The sequence below is a fragment of the Bufo bufo genome, chromosome 3 (genome assembly GCF_905171765.1).
Source record: "Bufo bufo chromosome 3, aBufBuf1.1, whole genome shotgun sequence".
NCBI classification, from domain to species: domain Eukaryota; kingdom Metazoa; phylum Chordata; class Amphibia; order Anura; family Bufonidae; genus Bufo; species Bufo bufo.
This window is the reverse complement of record NC_053391.1, coordinates 283,605,958-283,626,652: the sequence shown is the minus strand read 5'-3', so window position 1 is coordinate 283,626,652 and position 20,695 is coordinate 283,605,958. Positions and strand designations below refer to the sequence as shown.

General features: G+C 42.9%; 1 protein-coding gene across 3 annotated transcripts; it reads left to right on the top strand.

The window, feature by feature from the left end:
- The first annotated feature begins 9,610 nt into the window (after positions 1 to 9,610).
- ELF3 (E74 like ETS transcription factor 3) lies at positions 9,611 to 18,390 on the top strand. Of its 3 annotated transcripts, none has more exons than XM_040424162.1 (10): positions 9,611 to 9,711; positions 9,984 to 10,154; positions 10,249 to 10,473; positions 12,197 to 12,259; positions 12,341 to 12,406; positions 14,198 to 14,284; positions 14,374 to 14,448; positions 15,246 to 15,362; positions 15,829 to 16,024; positions 16,191 to 18,390. In XM_040424162.1, exons 2-10 carry the CDS (start codon positions 9,992 to 9,994, stop codon positions 16,303 to 16,305), a joined length of 1,107 nt encoding a protein of 368 aa, XP_040280096.1. In that variant the 5' UTR covers positions 9,611 to 9,711; positions 9,984 to 9,991; the 3' UTR covers positions 16,306 to 18,390. The 3 variants fall into 3 exon arrangements, with proteins under 3 accessions (XP_040280096.1, XP_040280095.1, XP_040280097.1); XM_040424161.1 differs by having other exon boundaries at positions 12,341 to 12,421; XM_040424163.1 differs by lacking the exon at positions 9,611 to 9,711 and having other exon boundaries at positions 10,056 to 10,154; positions 10,230 to 10,473; positions 12,341 to 12,421.
- Positions 18,391 to 20,695: the final 2,305 nt, after the last annotated feature.

Here is a 20,695-nt window from a genome sequence, read left to right as displayed (position 1 = left end):
GGCTGAGAACCAGGAGGACTGCTCCTCATTCTTATCACTAGCTGAATTTGCTTTGAATAACCGTAGGCAGGAGTCCACAGGTAAGTCGCCATTTTTTGGCACATACGGTTTTCATGCTCAGTTTGATACCTTTTCTGAGACTAGTTCCTCTGGGATGCCAGAGGAGGAGAGATTTTCTTCTGCCTTGTCCTCTATCTGGCAGAAGATTCAAGTGAATTTGGAGTGGTTGGGTGAGAGGTACAAGCGAATGGCTGACAAGAGACGCATGACTGGTCCAGACCTGTGTGTGGGTGATCTGGTGTGGTTATCTACTAAAAATATTAAACTGAAAGTACCATCTTGGAAACTGGGTCCAAGGTTTATTGGACCTTACAAAATATCTGTGGTGATCAATCCAGTAGCGTTTCGTCTGGATCTTCCGCAGATCTGGAGGATCCATGATGTGTTCCACAGGTCTTTACTTAAGAAATATGTTAAACCGGTGGAACCATCGCCATTGCCTTCTCCCCCTGTTCTGATTGATGGAGATTTAGAGTTCGAGATCTCTAGGGTTCTCGACTCACGTGTTCTTCGGGGTTCCCTTCAGTACCTGGTACACTGGAGGGGATACGGCCCTGAGGAGAGGATGTGGGTTCCGGCTGTGGATGTTAATGCCAGCCGACTGGTGAGGGCATTTCACAGATCCCACTCGGATAAAGTTGGGCCGGGGTGTCCGGAGGTCACCCGTAGAAGGGGGGGTACTGTCATGCCCTGCTCAGATTATGTGCGGAGGTCTGCCAGGTTAGCAGCACGTGTGTAGTTTTTTGTTTTGGAGTTGGGCTGTATCCGCCTCCCTCCAGGTGCTTTGGGTGGGGTCGTTTGTAGGAGTTTAAATCACGCCTCTTCCCAGTGTTCTGTGCGGGTTATAGCTTCAATCTTGCTCTGTGGAAGGAAGGAAGGATTTGCTATTTCTGCTCTGTGATAAGATAAGTTGGTGTTGGTTTTCTTTTGTGTGTTCTGTCTAGGCTGTTAGGGAGACGCCTGCCTCCTCAAGGTCCTGAGAAAGCAGGCTGTCTCTTTTCCCCTGTCACCATCTTAGGGATTTTAGGGTATCTTCAGCCTTAGGCATGGGGGCACGTCATTCCCACCTTCAGGGTCTGAACGTGGGCACAGTAGTCTAGGGAGAGCTGGTAGGGATTTGTAAGGAGGTGACCTTTTATCCCCAGCTTCTGGCCTAGACACTTGTTTGTGGTTTTCTGTGGTATCTTGTATCCTGTCCAGCGTGACAATACCCCTGCTCTACCTAGTAGACAGGTTAATAAATTTCACAAATTTTTCTGTTACATTCTTGGGTGACATTTTACCATTTTTGATGTGAATAAACCCCTGTTCTGCATAGGTGACAGGGACCGAAACTTTTAAAAATCATCTGCACCATTGGTGGGTGACATGGACCCATTTCTGGCGATGAAAACCCCCTGCTCTGCATAGGTGACAGGGAATACAATTTGTTAAATCCGTCTTTAATTGTCCCTTTCATTCGATCCTTCTGCTTTAAGAACTTGTCCCACATTTCAGCTCGATCACATTGCAGCCATTGACGTCCCTTGGATGTGGTATTCCTTTCTCACGCTCCCTCTCCGGCGTGGAACCCTGATTCGCCGATAACTGTGATCGACATGGTAGGCTCAGGAAAGAATATCGAAAGTTGATAGAGAAGATATCCAAATGGATCGTGGACGTCACGGGGACGTGCGATCAGGCAGAAGTTATCTAGAGTCAACAAAGCGGCAGCAGGGCCTCTCCTGTCTAACGTTTCCAAATTCGAAATACCTTAGTGACATTCCCTATAATTTTTTATTAATCATTCCAATAAAAGGGCATCTTAAGAGTCCTGTATTGTTATTTATCCTAACTACCTACCCGAGTCAGGAGTGGGTAATTGCTGCGTGCCCCCTCCTTTCCTTCAATTCTTCAGTTTTAATAGCTTCTCCCACATTTCCGCTCGATCACAATTCAATTTCATCCATTGATCTCCCTTGGATGTGCTATCCCTTTGTCACGCTCCCTCTCCGGCGTGGAACCCTGATTCGCCGCTATCCGTGATCAACATGGTAGGCGCAGAAAAGAACATCGAAAGTTGATAGAGCAGATATTCAACTGGATCGTAAACTTCACGGGGACGTGCGACATGGTGGGGCAGTATGTGTGCACACGCCTACACGAACTGACTGATGGGTCTGCCTCCTGCAACTTCTGGGTCTCCAAATTGGGCACATGGCCTGAGCTTGCCTTTGACGCCTTGAAGGTGCTGGCCTGCCCTGCAGCCAGTGTATTGTCTGAACGTGTGTTTAGCATGACTGGAGTTGGTTATCACAGGTTATATTTCCCAGTGTTTTGGGGTGTACCATAATTAAAAAAAATTAAAAAAAATTTAAAACCAAAAAGCAGTGTAGGCTACCTCCTCCTCCACCACCGCTTCCACCTACACCGCCACATCCACCTCCTTGATCAAGATTATTATTATTTTTTTACGTATTTTATGTTATTTAAAGTCATTTCCCTATCCACATTTGTTTGCAGAGCACTTGCCATGCGCTTAATCACATTTTGATGCCATTAGCAGCCCTCTAGCCCTTTCCATGACATCTTTAGAGCCATTTTAGTGCTGAAAAGTTTGAGTCCTTATTGACTTCAATGGGGTTCGGGGTCAAGTTCGGGTCCCGAACTCGAACTTTTGTGAAGTTCGGCCGAACCCGTTGAACCCGAACATCCAGGTGTTTGCTCAACTCTACTTACCAACAGAAGCAGCTAGACATAGATCAGCACCTAAACCAGCAGCTTGTGGCATACTTGGAGTGCACCCTGCCACCCCACATCCAAGATCCCCTGGACAATTGGGCAGCCAAACTCGATTTTTGGGCAGCCAAACTGGACGAGTTTGCCCTGGACAAGCCTTCTTACCCGGCCAGCAGTGTGGCATCAGAGCGGGTGTTTAGTGCAACGGCGACCATAGTTACCCCAAGGAGAAAATGTGGAGAAACTGACCTTTGTGAATCAGGCGTGGATCAGCCAAAATTGTCCAACACCAGTGCCTGATGCATCAGACTAGATCATCCATGGTGCCATATCTACACTTTGTCAAAAGACACCTGTTTCTTCTGGCTACCTGCTTAAGCTACTATTCTGATGCTGCCACCCAATTCTTGCCACACCTGCTGCCAGGTGCTGCTACTGCCACCCACCATCTTCAGCTGATAATAATATTGTCCCCCACCTTCCCACTCTGTCACTGGGCCACTCTGTGGTCTCCTCATGCTGCTGCCACCTCACCACTCGGTCACTGGGTCACTTTGTGGCTTCCTCATGCTGCTGCCACCTCACCACTATGTCACTGGGCTGCTCTGTGGTCTCCTCATGCTGCTGCCACCTCGCCACTCTGTGGTCTCCTCATGCTGCTGCCACATCACCACTCTGTGGTCTCCTCATGCTGCTGCCACATCACCACTCTGTGGTCTCCTCATGCTGCTGCTACCTCACCATTCTGTGGTCTCCTCATGATGCTTCCCACCTCAGTGGGTAAAAAACACAGAAGACAGGCAAATATTTAAATCATGTGTCATCTCTGTTTTGGATCCACTCCTATTTTTCTTTTGGCCTTATAAATACTGATGGATTATGCGGATGCTCAAAAGACTGGATCCATTTTTCGGTGGAAAAAATAAACAGTGACATCAACACAATCTTACTGCTGACACGCTCTTCGCTCTGTCATGGGGCCTCTACTTGTATCATCGTGTAACAGAACAGGTTCTGTAGAAATCTATGGGGAATTAGCTGACAGTGTAAAATGAGTGCACTATTTTACTTTATAGTACAATCTTGGGCCACTGCACGGTTCTTTATGCCTGATGCTAACATTGACCTGTAAGGCTGAGTTCACACTTGAGTTATTTGGTCAGTATTGGCTCCATAACTGACCAAATAAGTGAAGCGTGAATTGATTCTAAGAGTGATGCCTGTCAACTGTCTGTCATACTCACGCACAGTAACGGTTTCACTACCACAGCTGACTAGCTATGCATGTATAATGACCGGCGTCACGCAAAGGGAGGGAAATGGGAAGGCCCTGTCAAAGGGAGAGGGAAAGGTGGTGACCCCTGACTCACCTTGCGGCTGGCACCTGACTGCCCTGACGTCCCTAGACGGGTTCCTCACCCGTACGCCGATCACGTGCCTAAACCCTGGCTTTCCCTAAGATGAGCCCTATGTAGTAAACGGGGCGGTGGGATCCCTAGTCCGCACCACTGACACTAAGAGGAAAACACCAAGGAGAGGACAGACAATACAGACAAACATATAATCCCAGGTGGGCGACAACAGCAGACCACCAAGGCCCACAGGGATCCGGAGGGTAACGTTCTGGAACAACAACCAGGGAACACATCTACACAGCTCCAGTGGGTCAGTATAGAAGTCCAGGCAGGAAGCTCTATATCTGGCAACCAGAGAAGTGAGAGAGGGGAATATAAGGAGGTTAGAAGTGCTGGTAGAAACAGCTGAGAAACAGCTGAGGAGAAGAAGCTACAGATCCCTGAGTGAGCCAAAAAGGGTTGCAAGGCAAACCCAGAAAGCTACCATTGCGAAACAGCACTGTCTTTATACATAGAACGCGCAGCCACCCGCTGCGACTTCCTGACCCCGGGTATAACGGAGTCAGACGTGGCTCTTGACACCCTCGTGACAGTACCCCCCCTTCCACGAGGGGCCTCCGGACACTCAGGACTAGGTCTCTCAGGATGAGAGGCATGAAAAACCCGAACTAACCTGTCAGCGTTTACCTCAGACGCTGGAACCCACATTCTTTCCTCGGGACCGCAACCCCTCCAATGCACCAGATATTGAAGAGAACGGCGGACCCGATGAGAATCAACAATTTTGGATATTTGAAACTCTAGATTACCATCCACAATAACAGGAGGGGGTGGCAGCGGTGATGGTTCTAGAGGTGGAACATACTTTTTGAGTAACGACTTATGGAAGACGTTATGAATTTTAAAAGTCTGAGGTAGCTCCAGGCGAAAAGCCACGGGGTTAATGATGGCTACTATTTTATAAGGCCCAATAAACCTAGGACCCAGTTTCCAAGAGGGAACCTTCAATATAATATTCCTAGTAGACAACCACACATAGTCATTCACTCCTAGGCCCGGACCTGGCGACCGTTTTTTATCAGCCATGCATTTATATTTACCTCCCATATTTTTCAAATTAGCTTGCACTTTCTGCCATACAGATTAAAGAGACGACGAAAACCGTTCCTCTTCGGGAACCCCAGAAGACCCCCCCTCTTTGAAAGTACAGAATTGGGGATGAAAACCATATGCACCAAGAAATGGTGACTTGCCAGTAGATTCCTGACGGCGATTATTTATGGCAAACTCGGCTAACGGTAAATATGATGACCACACCTCTTGGTTTTCAGACACAAAACATCTTGGATATGTCTCAAGTTTTGGTTGGTACGCTCAGTCTGTCCATTCGACTGAGGATGGAAAGCTGAGGAAAAGGACAAGTGTACCCCCAAACGGGAACAAAAAGCTTTCCAAAATTTAGAAATAAACTGGGTTCCCCGATCCGAAACAACATCGGAAGGGACCCCGTGAAGCTTCACGATTTCACTGACGAATACCTGAGCAAGAGTCTTAGCATTAGGTAGTGCGGGTAACGCAATGAAGTGTACCATTTTGCTAAACCTGTCCACTACTACCAAGATAACTGTTTTACCCGCAGACAACGGTAAGTCAGTGATAAAATCCATTGACAGATGTGTCCATGGCCTATTGGGAATGACAAGTGGCAATAAAGACCCTGCAGGACGTGTATGAGAGACTTTCGCGCGCGCACAAGTAGAACAAGAAGACACAAAATCCATTACATCCTGACGCAACCTTGGCCACCAAAAATGACGAGACAATAGCTCCAAGGTTGCTTTACTACCCGGGTGCCCAGCAAGTGCCGAATTATGATGTTCCTTTAATAATTCGAGACGCAGGTTCAACGGTACAAACAATTTCTCTGTGGGGCAAGAGACCATGGCGTCCCCCTGGGCCTCTAACACCTTCCCCTCCAGAACAGAGTGTACCGCAGAGACAACCACTCCTCTTTGTAGAATGGGTACCGGATCACTCACATTACCCCCTCCAGGGAAACAACGTGATAATGCATCTACCTTGGTATTTTTTGCCCCAGGACGATAGGTAATAACAAAGTTAAACCTGGTAAAAAATAGCGACCACCTAGCTTGTCTAGGGGTGAGACACTTAGCTGATTCGAGGTACAGAAGGTTTTTGTGGTCCGTAATCACAGTGACTGGGTGGATTGCCCCCTCTAAAAAGTGACGCCATTCTTCAAACGCTAGTTTAATAGCTAATAGTTCCCTATTGCCAATATCATAGTTCTTCTCTGCTGCAGATAGTTTTTTAGAAAAGAAAGCACAAGGACGCCATTTGCCAGGAGACGGACCCTGAGACAGTACAGCCCCCACTCCCATCTCTGACGCATCTACTTCAACAATAAAAGGCTGGGAGACATCAGGTTGGATTAGTACAGGTGCCAAGGTAAACCTCTCTTTTAGAGAGGAAAAAGAAATGTTAGCGGCGTCAGACCATTTAGAAAAATCAGTCCCCTTCCTAGTCATGTCAGTAAGGGGTTTTACAATCACCGAATAATTTTTTATGAATTTTCTATAGAAATTTGCGAAGCCCAAGAACCGTTGCAGTGCTTTGAGGTTCTCAGGAAGATCCCAATCTAAAATTGCCTGGACCTTCCTAGGATCCATACGGAAACCTGAAGCAGATAATAAATAACCTAGGAACTGTATTTCCTGAACGGCGAAAACACACTTTTCAATTTTAGCATATAATTTATTCGTCCGTAGGACCTGCAGTACCTGTCTGACATGCACCTTATGTGTTTTCAGATCCGACGAATAAATTTAAATATCATCTAGGTATATCACCACAAACCTGCCGATAAGATGACTAAAAATGTAATTAATGAAATGTTGGAAGACAGCAGGAGCATTGGTCAGACCGAAAGGCATGACTAGATTTTCATAATGCCCCTCAGGGGTGTTAAAAGCTGTCTTCCACTCATCCCCTTCCTTGATACGAATCAGATTGTAGGCCCCCCTAAGATCAAGTTTGGAGAACCACCTAGCACCCGCAATCTGATTAAACAGGTCAGGAATGAGAGGAAGAGGGTATGGGTCTCGGATGGTTATCCGGTTTAATTCGCGAAAATCTAGGCAAGGACGCAGGCCCCCAACTTTCTTTTTAACGAAGAAAAACCCTGCAGCCACGGGTGAAGAAGAGGGTCTGATGTGTCCCTTAACCAAGCTCTCGGAGATATAATCTTTCATGGCTTGTCTCTCTGGACCCGAAAGATTATATAACCTGGTCTTGGGTAATTTTGCACCGGGAATCAGGTTAACCGGGCAATCATAAGGACGGTGAGGTGGTAACTTCTGACAACCCTTTTCAGAAAAAACGTCCTCAAAGTCCGAAACAAATGTAGGTAGGGTAGCTATGGAGGCGACTAAGCAATTGCTATTTAAGCAATTTTCTCTGCACTGCTCACTCCACTCCAATATCTCCCTGGCCTGCCAATCCACCACTGGATTGTGCGCTACCAACCAGAGAAGACCCAACACCACCGGAGTGGGAAGCCCCTCCAGAACATAACATGAAAGCAACTCGTTATGGTGGTCCCCTACCCGAAGGTGTAAGTTATGGACAATGTGAGTGAGGTTTCTCTGAGACAGAGGAGCAGAATCAATAGCGAATATGGGAATAGGTCTCTGTAGCGTACAGAGAGACAAACCCATAGTGTGGGCAAAATGGGCATCTATCAAATTTACTCCTGCTCCACTGTGCAAAATGGGCATCTATCAAATTTACTCCTGCTCCCCCAGAGCAGCATCTAAGTTTTTAGAACACAGTGGACCCTTTATGAGAGTGCTCGTTACAGAACAGCTAGTTTATAGTGCAGCAGGTGACAGCGTCGCCAACGAGGCAGTACAGCGAGAGACTGTACTGTCAATTGAATCAATCTAGGAGATAAGACAGGCAGCAGACAGTTATCGCAGCACCTGCAGCACTATTAACGCTACAATACAGAGCCAACAGGCACAAAAATCAAGCAGCCTATTGACAATGTTGTGAACCACTGTAGCAAAACAGTGGATACTTATATCCAATTCAGCATACCAAGAGGAAAGTAGCCAGCTGAATCCAGCTACAGTCACCATTATCAAACGGCTGCCAGTTGATTAATATATTTAGTATAGCACTGCTCAGGTCCACCAGTGAAAGTTTTAAACTTATAATTTAAGTAGGTTAGCAATAAGTTTTTTCACCAATTATTAAATGTAATAAATAAAAGTTAATTTTTACTATAAACAAGATTAAAAAATCAAAAAGCGCACGTCAAGAGCAGGCAGCCAATAGTCTTATGACTAAATGTAAAATACAAGACGTGGCTCTTGACACCCTCGTGACAGCATGTTTCTGCAATGCACAGTGTTGTACACCGATATACAGGCTCTCTGCAGCGGGGAAATTGCTGATTTTTAACATGCTTCGTCACAAATTAATTTGTATCAAATCAAATTTTGGGGGAAAATTCATTGTAGCGACTGAATCAAATTTATGACAACTTCGCTCATCTCTAATTGTGGGCCCACAGAACACTATTATGTGTATGAGGTGTTGCTAACTTCTTGTGCCTTAGGCTACTTTCAAACTTGCGTTCAGAGCAGATCCGTCTGGTGTCTGCACAGACAGATCCGCTCCTATAATGCAGACGTTTGGATCCGTTCAGAACGGATCCGTCTGCATTATAGTTTAGAAAAAATTCTAAGTGTGAAAGTTGTTCAGACGGATCCGTCCAGACTTTACATTGAAAGTCAATGGGGGACGGATCCGTTTTAAAATTGAGCCATATTGTGTCAACTTCAAACGGATCCGTCCCCATTGACTTACATTGTAAGTCTGGACGGATCTGTTTGCCTCCGCATGGCCAGGCAGACACCCGAACGCTGCAAGCAGCGTTCGGGTGTCGGCCTGCTGAGCGGAGCGGAGGCTGAATGCTGCCAGACTGATGCATTCAGAGCGGATCCGCATCCACTCAGAATGCATTGGGGCAGTACGGATGCGTTCGGGGCCGCTTGTGAGACCCTTCAAACGGAGCTCACAAGCGGAGCCCCGAACGCTAGTGTGAAAGTAGCCTTACACAGGTTAGAACAAGATTTCAGACAGGATATTGCATTTGATCATATAATTCTAATAGTATAACTTGTTTCATTAACAGAAAATTGTTTATAGAATACTGTAATGTAGTAATTACTTTATTGTGCAATCATAAAAATAATAAATATAGTTGGACGTGAGCTGGCAAACAAGAGTGTTTGGACATCTGTCACCTCTAGCAATGATTAATCCGCCTGTCCCCTAGTTTCCCTAGTAAAGGGTTGGATACAGTTTGCTATGCAAATTTTTTGTGACCTCTGAACACACATCATACACCTGGGAAAAGTCCCTTTCTTTAGTCTGTATATAGCTCAGGTGTCAAGTTACATGGGTTGGGCATATATAAGCAGAGGTTTTGTTTCATTCTCTTAGTTGCATCTACTTATAGTGGGATTACTCAAGTGTCTGGAATCCTGCACAGGTAATAACCTTAACATCAAACCTCTGGGATCATAGTATTTTCAAAAAACTTTCCTTTTAGCTTACCTTAGCTGTACTGATTTTGTGATTTCAAATATTTTTTACGGAATGTGTTATATTATGTGCAACATTTATGTTTTCAAATATAGCGAAACAATGTAACTTATAGGAACAATATGGTATGCCATTTTCTTCACAAAATTTCAGCCATGTTTTGTGTACTTATTTGGATCAGTTCTATTATCTCATTGTTTAATTTTCTTCTTCAACTAGGGTCTGAGATGGCAGGAGAAAGTTGTGAGATCAGTAGTATCTTTAACAATTATATTACAACATTATATCCACCTGTCCAAGCTCATGCTGTGTCAAGTGCAGCTTTCACAAATGAAGACAATGAGAAGTTACTTACGTTTACTATACCAGGAACCAATAGTGATCTTACAGGTACCTAAAAAAAAAAAAAAAACAAACTGTCAAAATCAATCTGAACCAGAAAACATTTACAAGTCCCCCTCAAAGTATAAATTATGTTTTACAGCAGAGTTATGGGCCCAGGATTTGCCACACATGTGGACACAGCAGCATGTATTGAACTGGATTAGTTATAATGTAGAGAGAAACAAGTGGGATGCCAGAACAATAGATTTAACCCAATGTGAAATGGATGGGCAACGTCTATGTCAACTGAGCAGGGAAGAAATGACGACAATGTTTGGTGGTCTTGGGGATAAACTTTATGACCATTTGTGCAAGCTAAAAGATTGTGAGTACTTTGACTTAATTGTTAATTAATATATTTTATTGATAGTCAGTGCTGTACTGTTCAGCATTTCCCAGTGGTTTGATAAAATATCAATAGAGTCTGTAAAAAAGTATGTTATTCACAGAGTATTTTATTTACAGGTATACTTTGCCTTGTATGTACTTAAAGAAGCCAATACCATGCATTCACTTCATATTAAAATAGCCTAAACTTACCTAAAGTTCTAGGGCAGGCATCCTCAAACTGCGGCCCTCCAGCTGTTGTAAAACTACAACTCCCACAATGCCATGCTTTAGGCTGATACCTGTAGGCTGTTCGGGCATGCTGGGAGTTGTAGTTTTGCAACAGCTGGAGGGCCGCAGTTTGAGGATGCCTGTTCTACGGGGTTCATTTACTAAAAAGCCTGAACTAATTAATTAAAAAGTGCACACTTATTAATAAATTAGTTGCATCTTATGCTGTGTGTGGGCTAGAAACTGAAATCTGATCCTCCTAGCAGTGGGAGTAGATTTTAGTTATAATTTACACCAGTATTGCAATGTAAATGACAGAAAAATGTCTTGGGTTGCAGTGGCTCCACCCCTTCTATTAAGATCCACCTAATTTTAAAAAAAATTGAGTGGCAAAAGACAAAAAAAGTTGAAAAAAGGCTTTTGAAAATGACCCTCATTATCTGTACTTAAAAGGGTTGTCTCACTTCAGCAAATGTCATTTATCATGTAGAGAAAGTTAATACAAGGCACTTACTAATGTATTGTGATTGTCCATATTGCCTCCTTTGCTGGCTGGATTCATTTTTCCATCGTATTATACACTGCTCGTTTCCATGGTTATGACCACCCTACTATCCAGCAGTGGTGGTCGTGCTTGCACACTATAGGAAAAAGCACCAGCCTATGTGCACTCCCACGATCTCAGCCACCAAAGAGGCTGATGCTTTTTCCTATAATGAGCAAGCACGACCACCACTAATGGATTGCGGGGTTGTCGTAACCATGGAAACGAGCAGTGTATATTTATGATGGAAAAATGAATCATGCCAGCAAAGGAAGCAATATGAATAATATCAACACATTAGTAAGTGCCTTGTATGAACTTTCTCTACATGTTAAATGCCACTTTCTGAAGTGAGACAACCCCTTTCAAGAAGAACCCCTACAAAAAATGTTATTCTATGACCTACTAGAAAGGTACATGATGTAATCTAGTGAATGTAATCTTCTCATCAGTGACTATATTTGTGAGTTATCCTCTCCCTTCTAATTTTTAGCTGTGTCATGTGATCAACTCTCTGATCTTCAACTGACACAGGACAGGAAGTCAGTTATTTATCTGTTTATTCCTAGGAGACTGACATTGAGGCTCCCATAGGAACACATAGAGAAACTGGCTTCCTGTCCACATATAAGATGCTGTGTTATTTGTAAAGTCTGATTGCTGGTCACATGACACAGCCGAGAAGCAGAAGGGGAGCTCACAAATACAGACGCTGGTAAGAAGATGCCATTCTCTACAGATTATGTACCTTTCTAGCAGGTCAGAGGATATATATTTTTTTTTTTTGTGGGAGATCTTTAAGAGACTGATTGGTATGTTTGTCCAAGCTAGTTTTCATCTATTCCATTTTTTTCCAACAAACAATAACCTAAGATATAACAGTGTGACCTTTGTAGGGGAGTTTTACTGTTTTCAATTTTAATATTAATTCTAAAATATTTCCTAGCTCCTTCATCGTTAAATTCATGTGACTCTAGTGATTACGAATTAAAGTTCCATCTTTCAGATGGTAAGTTTTAAGCTGCATTCTTTTTCTTCTTGGTTTTAGTATTACTAATGTTATTTTTATTAGTTATATATTTTATTTCAGAATGCCCTTCTGAATGGGACCTGATATATGACTTTATTAAAAATGAAGACAATGTGCAGTTTGGAGGCAAGAAAGAAACAGGTTTTATATTATAATATTATGCATATGCCATTCATAGAATAACTGTCAGTTTGACCTTTTCACAGTGTGACAAAGACTTATTTTTCAGATTTTTACAATAATGCGGATACATCCATTTGCAATGACTTCATGTTGCAAAGATCTCACTGAAGAGAAAAAAGGCTTCTTCAAATGACATTTATCATATCCTCTTAAAACACCATAAGATTTAAACCACTAGCTAGGATACATATAATTTACTGAGTAAATGGGATAACCAATTCTCATTTTTGGCAGGGATGTGGCTGAGCATGCCACTACAGTATATGGGAAATATGAAGTCAGCTGAGGTAATGTCAGGCCACTTCCTTACCAGGCACCTGTTGCTCAGGATTGTGCGATCCCAATTAGGCCTCATGCACACGAACGTTGTGTGTCCGTGGCCATATTGCAGCCCGCATAAGACGGGTCTGCAATACACGGGCACCGGCCCGTGTGCACTCCGCATCACGGATGCGGACACATTCACTTGAATGGGTCCAAAATCACAGATATGTGGAACAGAAGCATGGATCGGAACCCCACATAAGCACTACAGAGTGCTTCCGTGGTGTTTCTGGCCGTGCCTCAGCACCGCAAAAATATAGAACACGTTTTATTTTTTGCAGTGCGGACGAATCATGAACTTATTCAAGTCGATCCATCCCGTTCGCCGCACGGACGTTGCTCGTGCATAGGGGACCGCAAATTGCGGTCTCCAATGCACGGAACACACGCACAATGTTCATGTGCATGAGCCCTTAGTCAGACCCCAGCTGCAAGATAAATTATGTATACAACATAAAAATAATTAATTTGAACATGCTTAACATTGAAAAACTAATGTGACAAGAAGAGGTAGGGCATATTCTTACTGTAAAATGAAAGTGTTTGTCTATCGGCATTGAAACAACATAAAAATACTTATAGGGTCATTTATCAAACTGGTATAAAGTACAACTGGCTTAGTTGCCTATAACAACTAATCAGATTCTACCTTTCATTTTCCAAAGGAGCTGTTAAAAATGAAAGGTAGAATCTGGTTGCTATGGGCAACTAAGCCAGTTCTGCTTTACACCAGTTTGATAAATGACCCCATTAATATTTAAAATTATCAATTAGCAAAATTAGTGACTTAACTTTTGTTGCTTTTGGTGAATCTTATGGACCACTATTTCAGAATGGAGACAAGGGGCAAGCACTAGTAGGCTAGTTTCAGACTAGCTGCAGGGGAGTCCGGCAGGCTGTTCCGGCAGGTGAACAGACTGTTGGATCTGCCGCTCCGTTCCCATTGACTATAATGGGGGTGGGGGCGGAGTTCCGGTGGCAGCACGGCAGCGCACGGCGAGAGGCAGCCGGACTAAAAGTACTGCATGCACCCGCCGGAGCAGCCTGCCGGACTCCTCTGCCGCTAGTGTGAAAGTATCCTAAGCTGTGCCTACTGGTAAACCTATACCAAGACTGTGCTAACACTAATTATGGGCATTACCCACACATGGCCAGTAGTCTGAAAGTCATGGTAACATTCCTTGCCAAGATTATTGTTGGTATTGCAGTAGCATCCTAGCAAAAATAACGTAGCATATCTGTGGTGAATAAAGCTGTCCTGCCATATCATCATATATAAAATAAATACCAGAACCGATTATGGCTTTGCTTAGATCACCAGTAAAGGATGAATGTTGAAAGTACATAGCAACATACAAACAGTAGGTGATAAAATGATCAGTTGTGAATCCTACATGTTTTTCAATTTAGACTTTGAATTTTGTGAAGAGAAAACAACATATACTGGTTATTACTCTGATCCGATCTCACCTGCCAGCTCAGAGTCCTGTGGATCTGGTATGTACTAAAATTACACAAACATATTCATTTCAATGTGGAAGTGCTTGGAAACTTTTCATGTTAATAAACTTGCTTTCTGCTGACAGAATCGTATAGCTCACAAGCTGGATATTCTGCAGGAAGTGACCTTGACATGGAGGTTAAAATATCTTTGGGAAGAGGTAAGTTGACACTTAACTTCAGACAATACTCAAATAAAAATAATAGCAGTACAATCCAACATTCAATTAAATTAATAAACTATATTTCTACAAAAGGGAGTTAAATGGCACTTTCACTAAATATACTGCGTTTACGTTTTGTAATATACAAGTATTTAATCATAGCATATTAAAACCAGCAGTGAGCCAACTGAACTGAAAGTTCCAAAACATTTGTTTCAACTTGGCAGAAAACACGGAGCCCATAATGATACTGATAGTACAGACCTGCCAGGGGTCTGGTGCTCAAGAATGAGTAGTATGACCCCTACTCAACAACAACCTTTCACAATCACCCTATTCTTTTTGACAACTGTATCTTTTTAATTCTCATTACAGTAAAGGTTTTTGGATCGCCCCTTATGACATTAAAAATTGCCTTGGGTTATTTGCTAATGATCCTATTCACACTGTCAGAATAGTGCTTATGAATCTACACCTTTAAAGGACAAGTTGTTCACCCCTACATAATGTATATTACATTCCTGACAGGACACTAGATAGACAACATAGGATGTGTTGCAGTTTATAGAGTTCACAAAGAAACCTCATATGTTAATTATGTGAATTCCTCTACTGACCCCAAATATTTACAGGATTTACATACCTTCTGCCTATATTGAAAACAGACCTTGATCTTGTCCACACTCTCAAAGAGAATTCTCGACACTCACTGGTTAATAGTGGATGAAAATAGTCAAATAAACAAAAAATATTCTATTAAATATCACATTTTGTTTCTGTCGCTTTATTTTCAGATAATCTACCAAATTATACCAACAGTAATGGAGCTCCAAATAAAAGAAGGAGGGGCAGACCCCGAAAAATTAATGCTGATAGTACAGATATCTTAGATACTAAGAAAAATAAGCACTGTAAGTATATGTTAGTAATTTTATTCTGTTGACATGATATTCTGGTTTTCCAGCCCATTTATTGAAGTTATCGTCAGGATAGGCCATCAATAACAGATTAGCAGGGGTCTGCCAATGAGTATCCATGCCGATTAGCTGTTTTGTAGCAGCTCTGGTGCCGGAAGTCGCCACTGGAAGCACAACTCCAATTATTTCTGTAGTGGACAGAGTTTGTTGCTGCAGCACTGCTCCCATTCACTTCATCCACTACACACTGGACAAAGCTATAGATTCTGTCACCGACTGCCAGCACCAGAGCTACTGCAAAACAGCTGTTTGTTGGGCGGTGAGGGGTGTCTGACACCCGACGATCAGATATTTGTAGCGTATACTTTTGAATTTAGTAACATCTGTAAATTATTTGAGGCATCACATTTATTGTCTTACCCGGACCAATTCATGTAATCTATTCATTGCTGTTATTTAGCTGCACGAGGTACACACCTTTGGGAGTTTATTCGAGATATATTACTGCACCCTGATTTAAATGAAGGTCTTTTAAAATGGGAGGACCGATCTGAAGGTGTCTTCAAGTTTCTTCGATCAGAGGCAGTTGCCCAACTTTGGGGACAGAAAAAAAAAAATTCCAGTATGACGTACGAAAAGCTTAGCCGAGCTATGAGGTTAGTGCAGTGGTTCATCAATTGTTCTTATGGATAACATTCCAATAATGTTTAGCTGGTAATCAATAAAAGTATTTAGAATAGTAATCTTGTGAATATGTTTATAAACCAAAGTACAATGGTTCAATGAATAACTTTTTTCCACATATTTTTTATCTCTTTACAGATATTACTACAAGCGAGAAATTCTTGAGCGCGTTGATGGTCGCAGATTAGTTTATAAATTTGGCAAAAACTCTAGTGGTTGGCGGCTAGGAGACAAAGGATCCTTTGGATGTTAGGAGCAGAATGCCATAGACTATGTGGATAACTGTCCACTGTGCATATGTTTGTCAGAATCCAGCCTTGTTTGCAAGGACATTTTAGTAGCATCATTATTACGGTGCCAATTACTTAAAGAGCATCTGTCACCATGATCAACCCTATTAACCCAGGCCTGCTGCCTGGTAGGGTTGATTATGGTGAAGTAAATTAACCTTCTATTGCACCTATCTCTTGTACCATTACAGCATAATTATTACTTCTATTCTTATGCAAATTCGGTGCTCAGAGCAACGAAGGGCTAGCCTCTTCTTATCCCATCTGTCCACTCCCCCTCATGGCCTGATTGACAGGGTCAGACATCCTAACTGTTTGAATGCCTGGCCCTGAAATATCTGGCTTGTACTGGTTGATTTCTGGAGGCTCTCCCTGCTTAGATCTGAACTGTACTAGCACCGATGATGTCGGTCTCCTCCCGGAAAAGAAAATGCTCAGCTTCACAGATATAGAAGGATGCCTGGTGCTGTCAATCAGACCATGAGGAAGAATGGTGACCGGGGAAAGGAGGAGGTGAAGCAGGACTCTGAAGGACTAGGCCAGTCCCTTGGTACTTTGAGCACTTAATTTGCATAAGAATAATTTCCTTTACCATGATCAACTCTATCTGGCAGCGTGCCTAGTTTAATGGGCTTGATCATGGTGACAGATGCTCTTTAAGCTGATATTTTAGCTTCAGTAGGTTGTTGTAAACCATTGTACTTTGATATTTCATATACTGTATTTTGTTTATTTTGTTTGGTTGTAGTAATTTCAGTAATAGTAAGAAATCAAGCTGATGCGATAAGTTTCAGAACAAACACAAAGAAGATGGGGAATGCATATACTGTACATGTATATATAATGTAGTTATTAGCGTTACTATTTTTATGCACACATCTGTATAGTTCCCTTCTCTAAACACAGAGATTACCTGTTTACAACAACTAATTTCTTTATACGGTACATATACTTAAAGGAGTTGAAGAGTTAAATAAATAAAAAAGTGTACATGTACAAAAATAACAAAATAAACCATACTTGCTCTTTTTCTCCCCTGGTGCTTTGAGTGCTGCGTTCCAGTACTGCGCTGCCACGGTTTGTTTTCCTGGTTGCACTGGTGATGGCACATGTACATAGGTTAACATGTTGCCACTCATTGACCGCTGCAGTGATGTCACTTATACTGCTGAGGCCAGTGCTTGGCTGCACCGTGACCTGTGTGCACAGTTGCAGTCAGGAAAAGATGTCAGAGGTGGGAAAGACTGGAAAATAGCACTGAAAACAGCAGCAGAGAAGAGGAGTTAGTAAGGATTCTTTTGTTATTTTAGCACATGTAAAGGGGCTGCCTGAGTTTATAGTTAACAACCCCTTTAGACTTACATACACTGTAACCTATGAACAAATTGTATACATTATTTTAGTCAATATTTCCAATTTCTGTAAATGTTGTATTCAAGCAGAGTGTGTGAGTGTGTGAGTGTGTGAGTGTGTGAGTGTGTGAGTGTGTGAGTGTGTGAGTGTGTGAGGGGGGGGTTGGGTGCTGGGAAGTTTACCATGAGGGTAAGATTTGAAGTCCCTTTTCCATAAAGGTGTATTCCCATCTAGGACATTGATAGCATATTGCCTCCATTCACTGAAATGGGAGTTTCGAAAATAGTCAAGTGCTCTACCTCACTTTGGGAGCTACTTTCTGCAGATAAGAGTGGATCCAAAAGGTGTCCCACACCTATCTGACATAGATGGAATATCCTACCAATATGCAATGTCCTGCATTGATGTACTTTGCACAAAATTTATCAAACAGCACATGGTTAAATTGGTATATCATTATACATAACACTTTTGTTTAGAAATGCTACTCCAATTTTTCTACATTATCCCCCTACTGGAGTGATAAATCTGCAGTGAAACTCATTAGCACAGCTAACAACACACACTTTAACTTCCATCTTTGCCCAAAAAATTGCAAATCTAATTTTGCGACTTAAAACATTTAAGGTACTTTCACACTAGCGTTTTCCTTTTCCGGTATTGAGTTCCGTAACAGGGGCTCAATACCGTAAAAAGTTTTATCCTAATGCATTCTGAATGGAGAGCATTCCGTTCAGGGTGCATCAGTTCAGTCCCTCTTACGTTTTTTGGCCGGCCAAAAATCCTGAACACTTGCCTGGCATTAATTTCCATTGAAATGTATCAGTGCCGGCATTACAATTGCTGCATTGACGGATCCGTTCTTCCGGTCCGCGCATGTGCAGACCTTTAAATCTGTGAAAAAAATAAATACCGGATCCGTTTTTCCGGATGACATCGGAGAGACGGATCCGGTATTTCAATACATTTGTCAGGCAGATCCGCATCCGGAATCCTCTGCCGCAAGTGTGAAAGTACCCTTAAACACTTTAACAGTGCACACAATTTAGTTTCTCTGCACTTATTTCCAAATATTGCCAAGAATTTCAATTGTAAATATTGTAGTTTTATTAGTGAACATACTTTCAAGTTTGTAAAATTGTGTAGGCTTTATTAAGCAAAATAAACACATTTTGAATTATTAAATCTGTAGTTTTAATACAAACTTTTTTATGTTAACCCCTAGGATACCACCATTGTACATGTACGACGCTGTTGGATGTGACTTAAACCCCAGTGCTGTATAGGCACGGTGGGCTGATTGGGCAGATGCAGGAGCTGTGCCCGCCCGATCAGCAAAAGGGGCCCGGTAGTTACTGACAGCCAAGCCCTTTCTGTATGCACCGGCATCGGTGAAAACACAGATGCCAGCGCATTAACCCTTGCTATGCCACGGTCAGCGTTGACCATGGCATGTGCAGAGTGTGTGGAAGGAGCTCCCTCCCCATCCTCATCGGGTCCCCACGCCGCGGTGACGGTGACCCAATGGCTGGGAAGGTGCCTTCTATGGAAGCCTGTGAGACCCAGGTGGCTGTCAGTGAATTACACTGTGTAATCGAATGGCTGTATAAAAATATCACATGATCCACCCCAGCAGGTGAAAAATAAGACCCTACCTAAGACAATTGGCAGAAAATTTTAAAAAAAATGGCTCTCAGAAATTGGCAACACAAAAACAAGATTTTATTTTGTTCAAAAAAAAATAAATCTTTTTTTTTTAATTAAATATTTTTTTTCATTTTTTTTTTAAAGCACAGTGAAAAACAGCACATTATAGTAAACAAGACAACCAACACAGGATAGCCATTATAGGCAACAATCAACTACCCCATAAAGAGAGGCAGGATCCTGCCTAAATTATAAATATCACTATAGATTCAAAATTAATATACAGAGAGCACAACTATAACCTCCCCCAATTGGCTGTCGTCACAACAGCTCTATCAAATATACCCATAATTACAGTATTAATTATAGCTAAACAGTCATACGTGCCGCTCTCCGTTTCCTTTCCATATCCTCAAACATTCTAATTTGTTGAAGGTACAGGATCCATTCATTTAGCGAGGGCGGGGAGACAGAGCCACAGTGTTTAATTAGAATAACTTTTGCCGCCATCAAACCCCTCATCCAGATCTGTCTGACCCGGACCGGGATTACCATTTCTGGAGCAAAGTATCCCAATATCACAGTCAACATCCCAGGATTATATGTCATAGAGGACTCCTTTTGTAGGGTTACAAAGACCTGTTCCCAGTACTTTTTTTAGTTTACTACAATTCCAAAGTAAGTGGCCATAATCCGCATTCACATATCCACATTTAGGGCAGCAGCAGTCTCGGCCTTTATTTTGGGGAAATTTTGTTTGCATTTTTGGCATATAATACAATCGGTGCAAGATCTTAAATTTAATTAATATGTGAGCATTGGAAATTGTAGCCTTTCTTACATTTCTGTAAATGCTGGTCCACTGTAGTGGAGGGCAATGCAACTCTTTCCAATGCCATTCGGAGTTTGCAATATAATCTAGCTATCTTAACCTTCTCATCTTTCTGGGCAGGGCCGGTACAAGGCAGGGGCCGAAGGAGCGGGTGCCCTGGGCACTACCATTTGCGGACAGGAGGGGGGCGCAGGTGAAGTGCCAGCAGCAGTGGCGTCGCCAGGGGGGGGCCAGAGGGGGCCACGGCGGCGGCCCCCCCTACATCATGCTGTGCCCCCCCATGTGCCCCCCCAACTAAAATGACCCCCCCCCCCCCAAGTGAGCAGCCGCCGCCGGGCACAGGGAGATGAGCGCTTCCATTGCGCTCATCTCCATTGTAAACTGTCTGTGCCAGCGGAGGTGCAGGGGAGGGAGAGGCGTGTCCCTTCCCTTTCCTCTGATAGGCTGCAGGCAGGCACCGAAGTGGAGGAGAGGCCCCGCCCCCTAATTACTCCTGTTTACCTTTCTAAAGCTAAAGGACC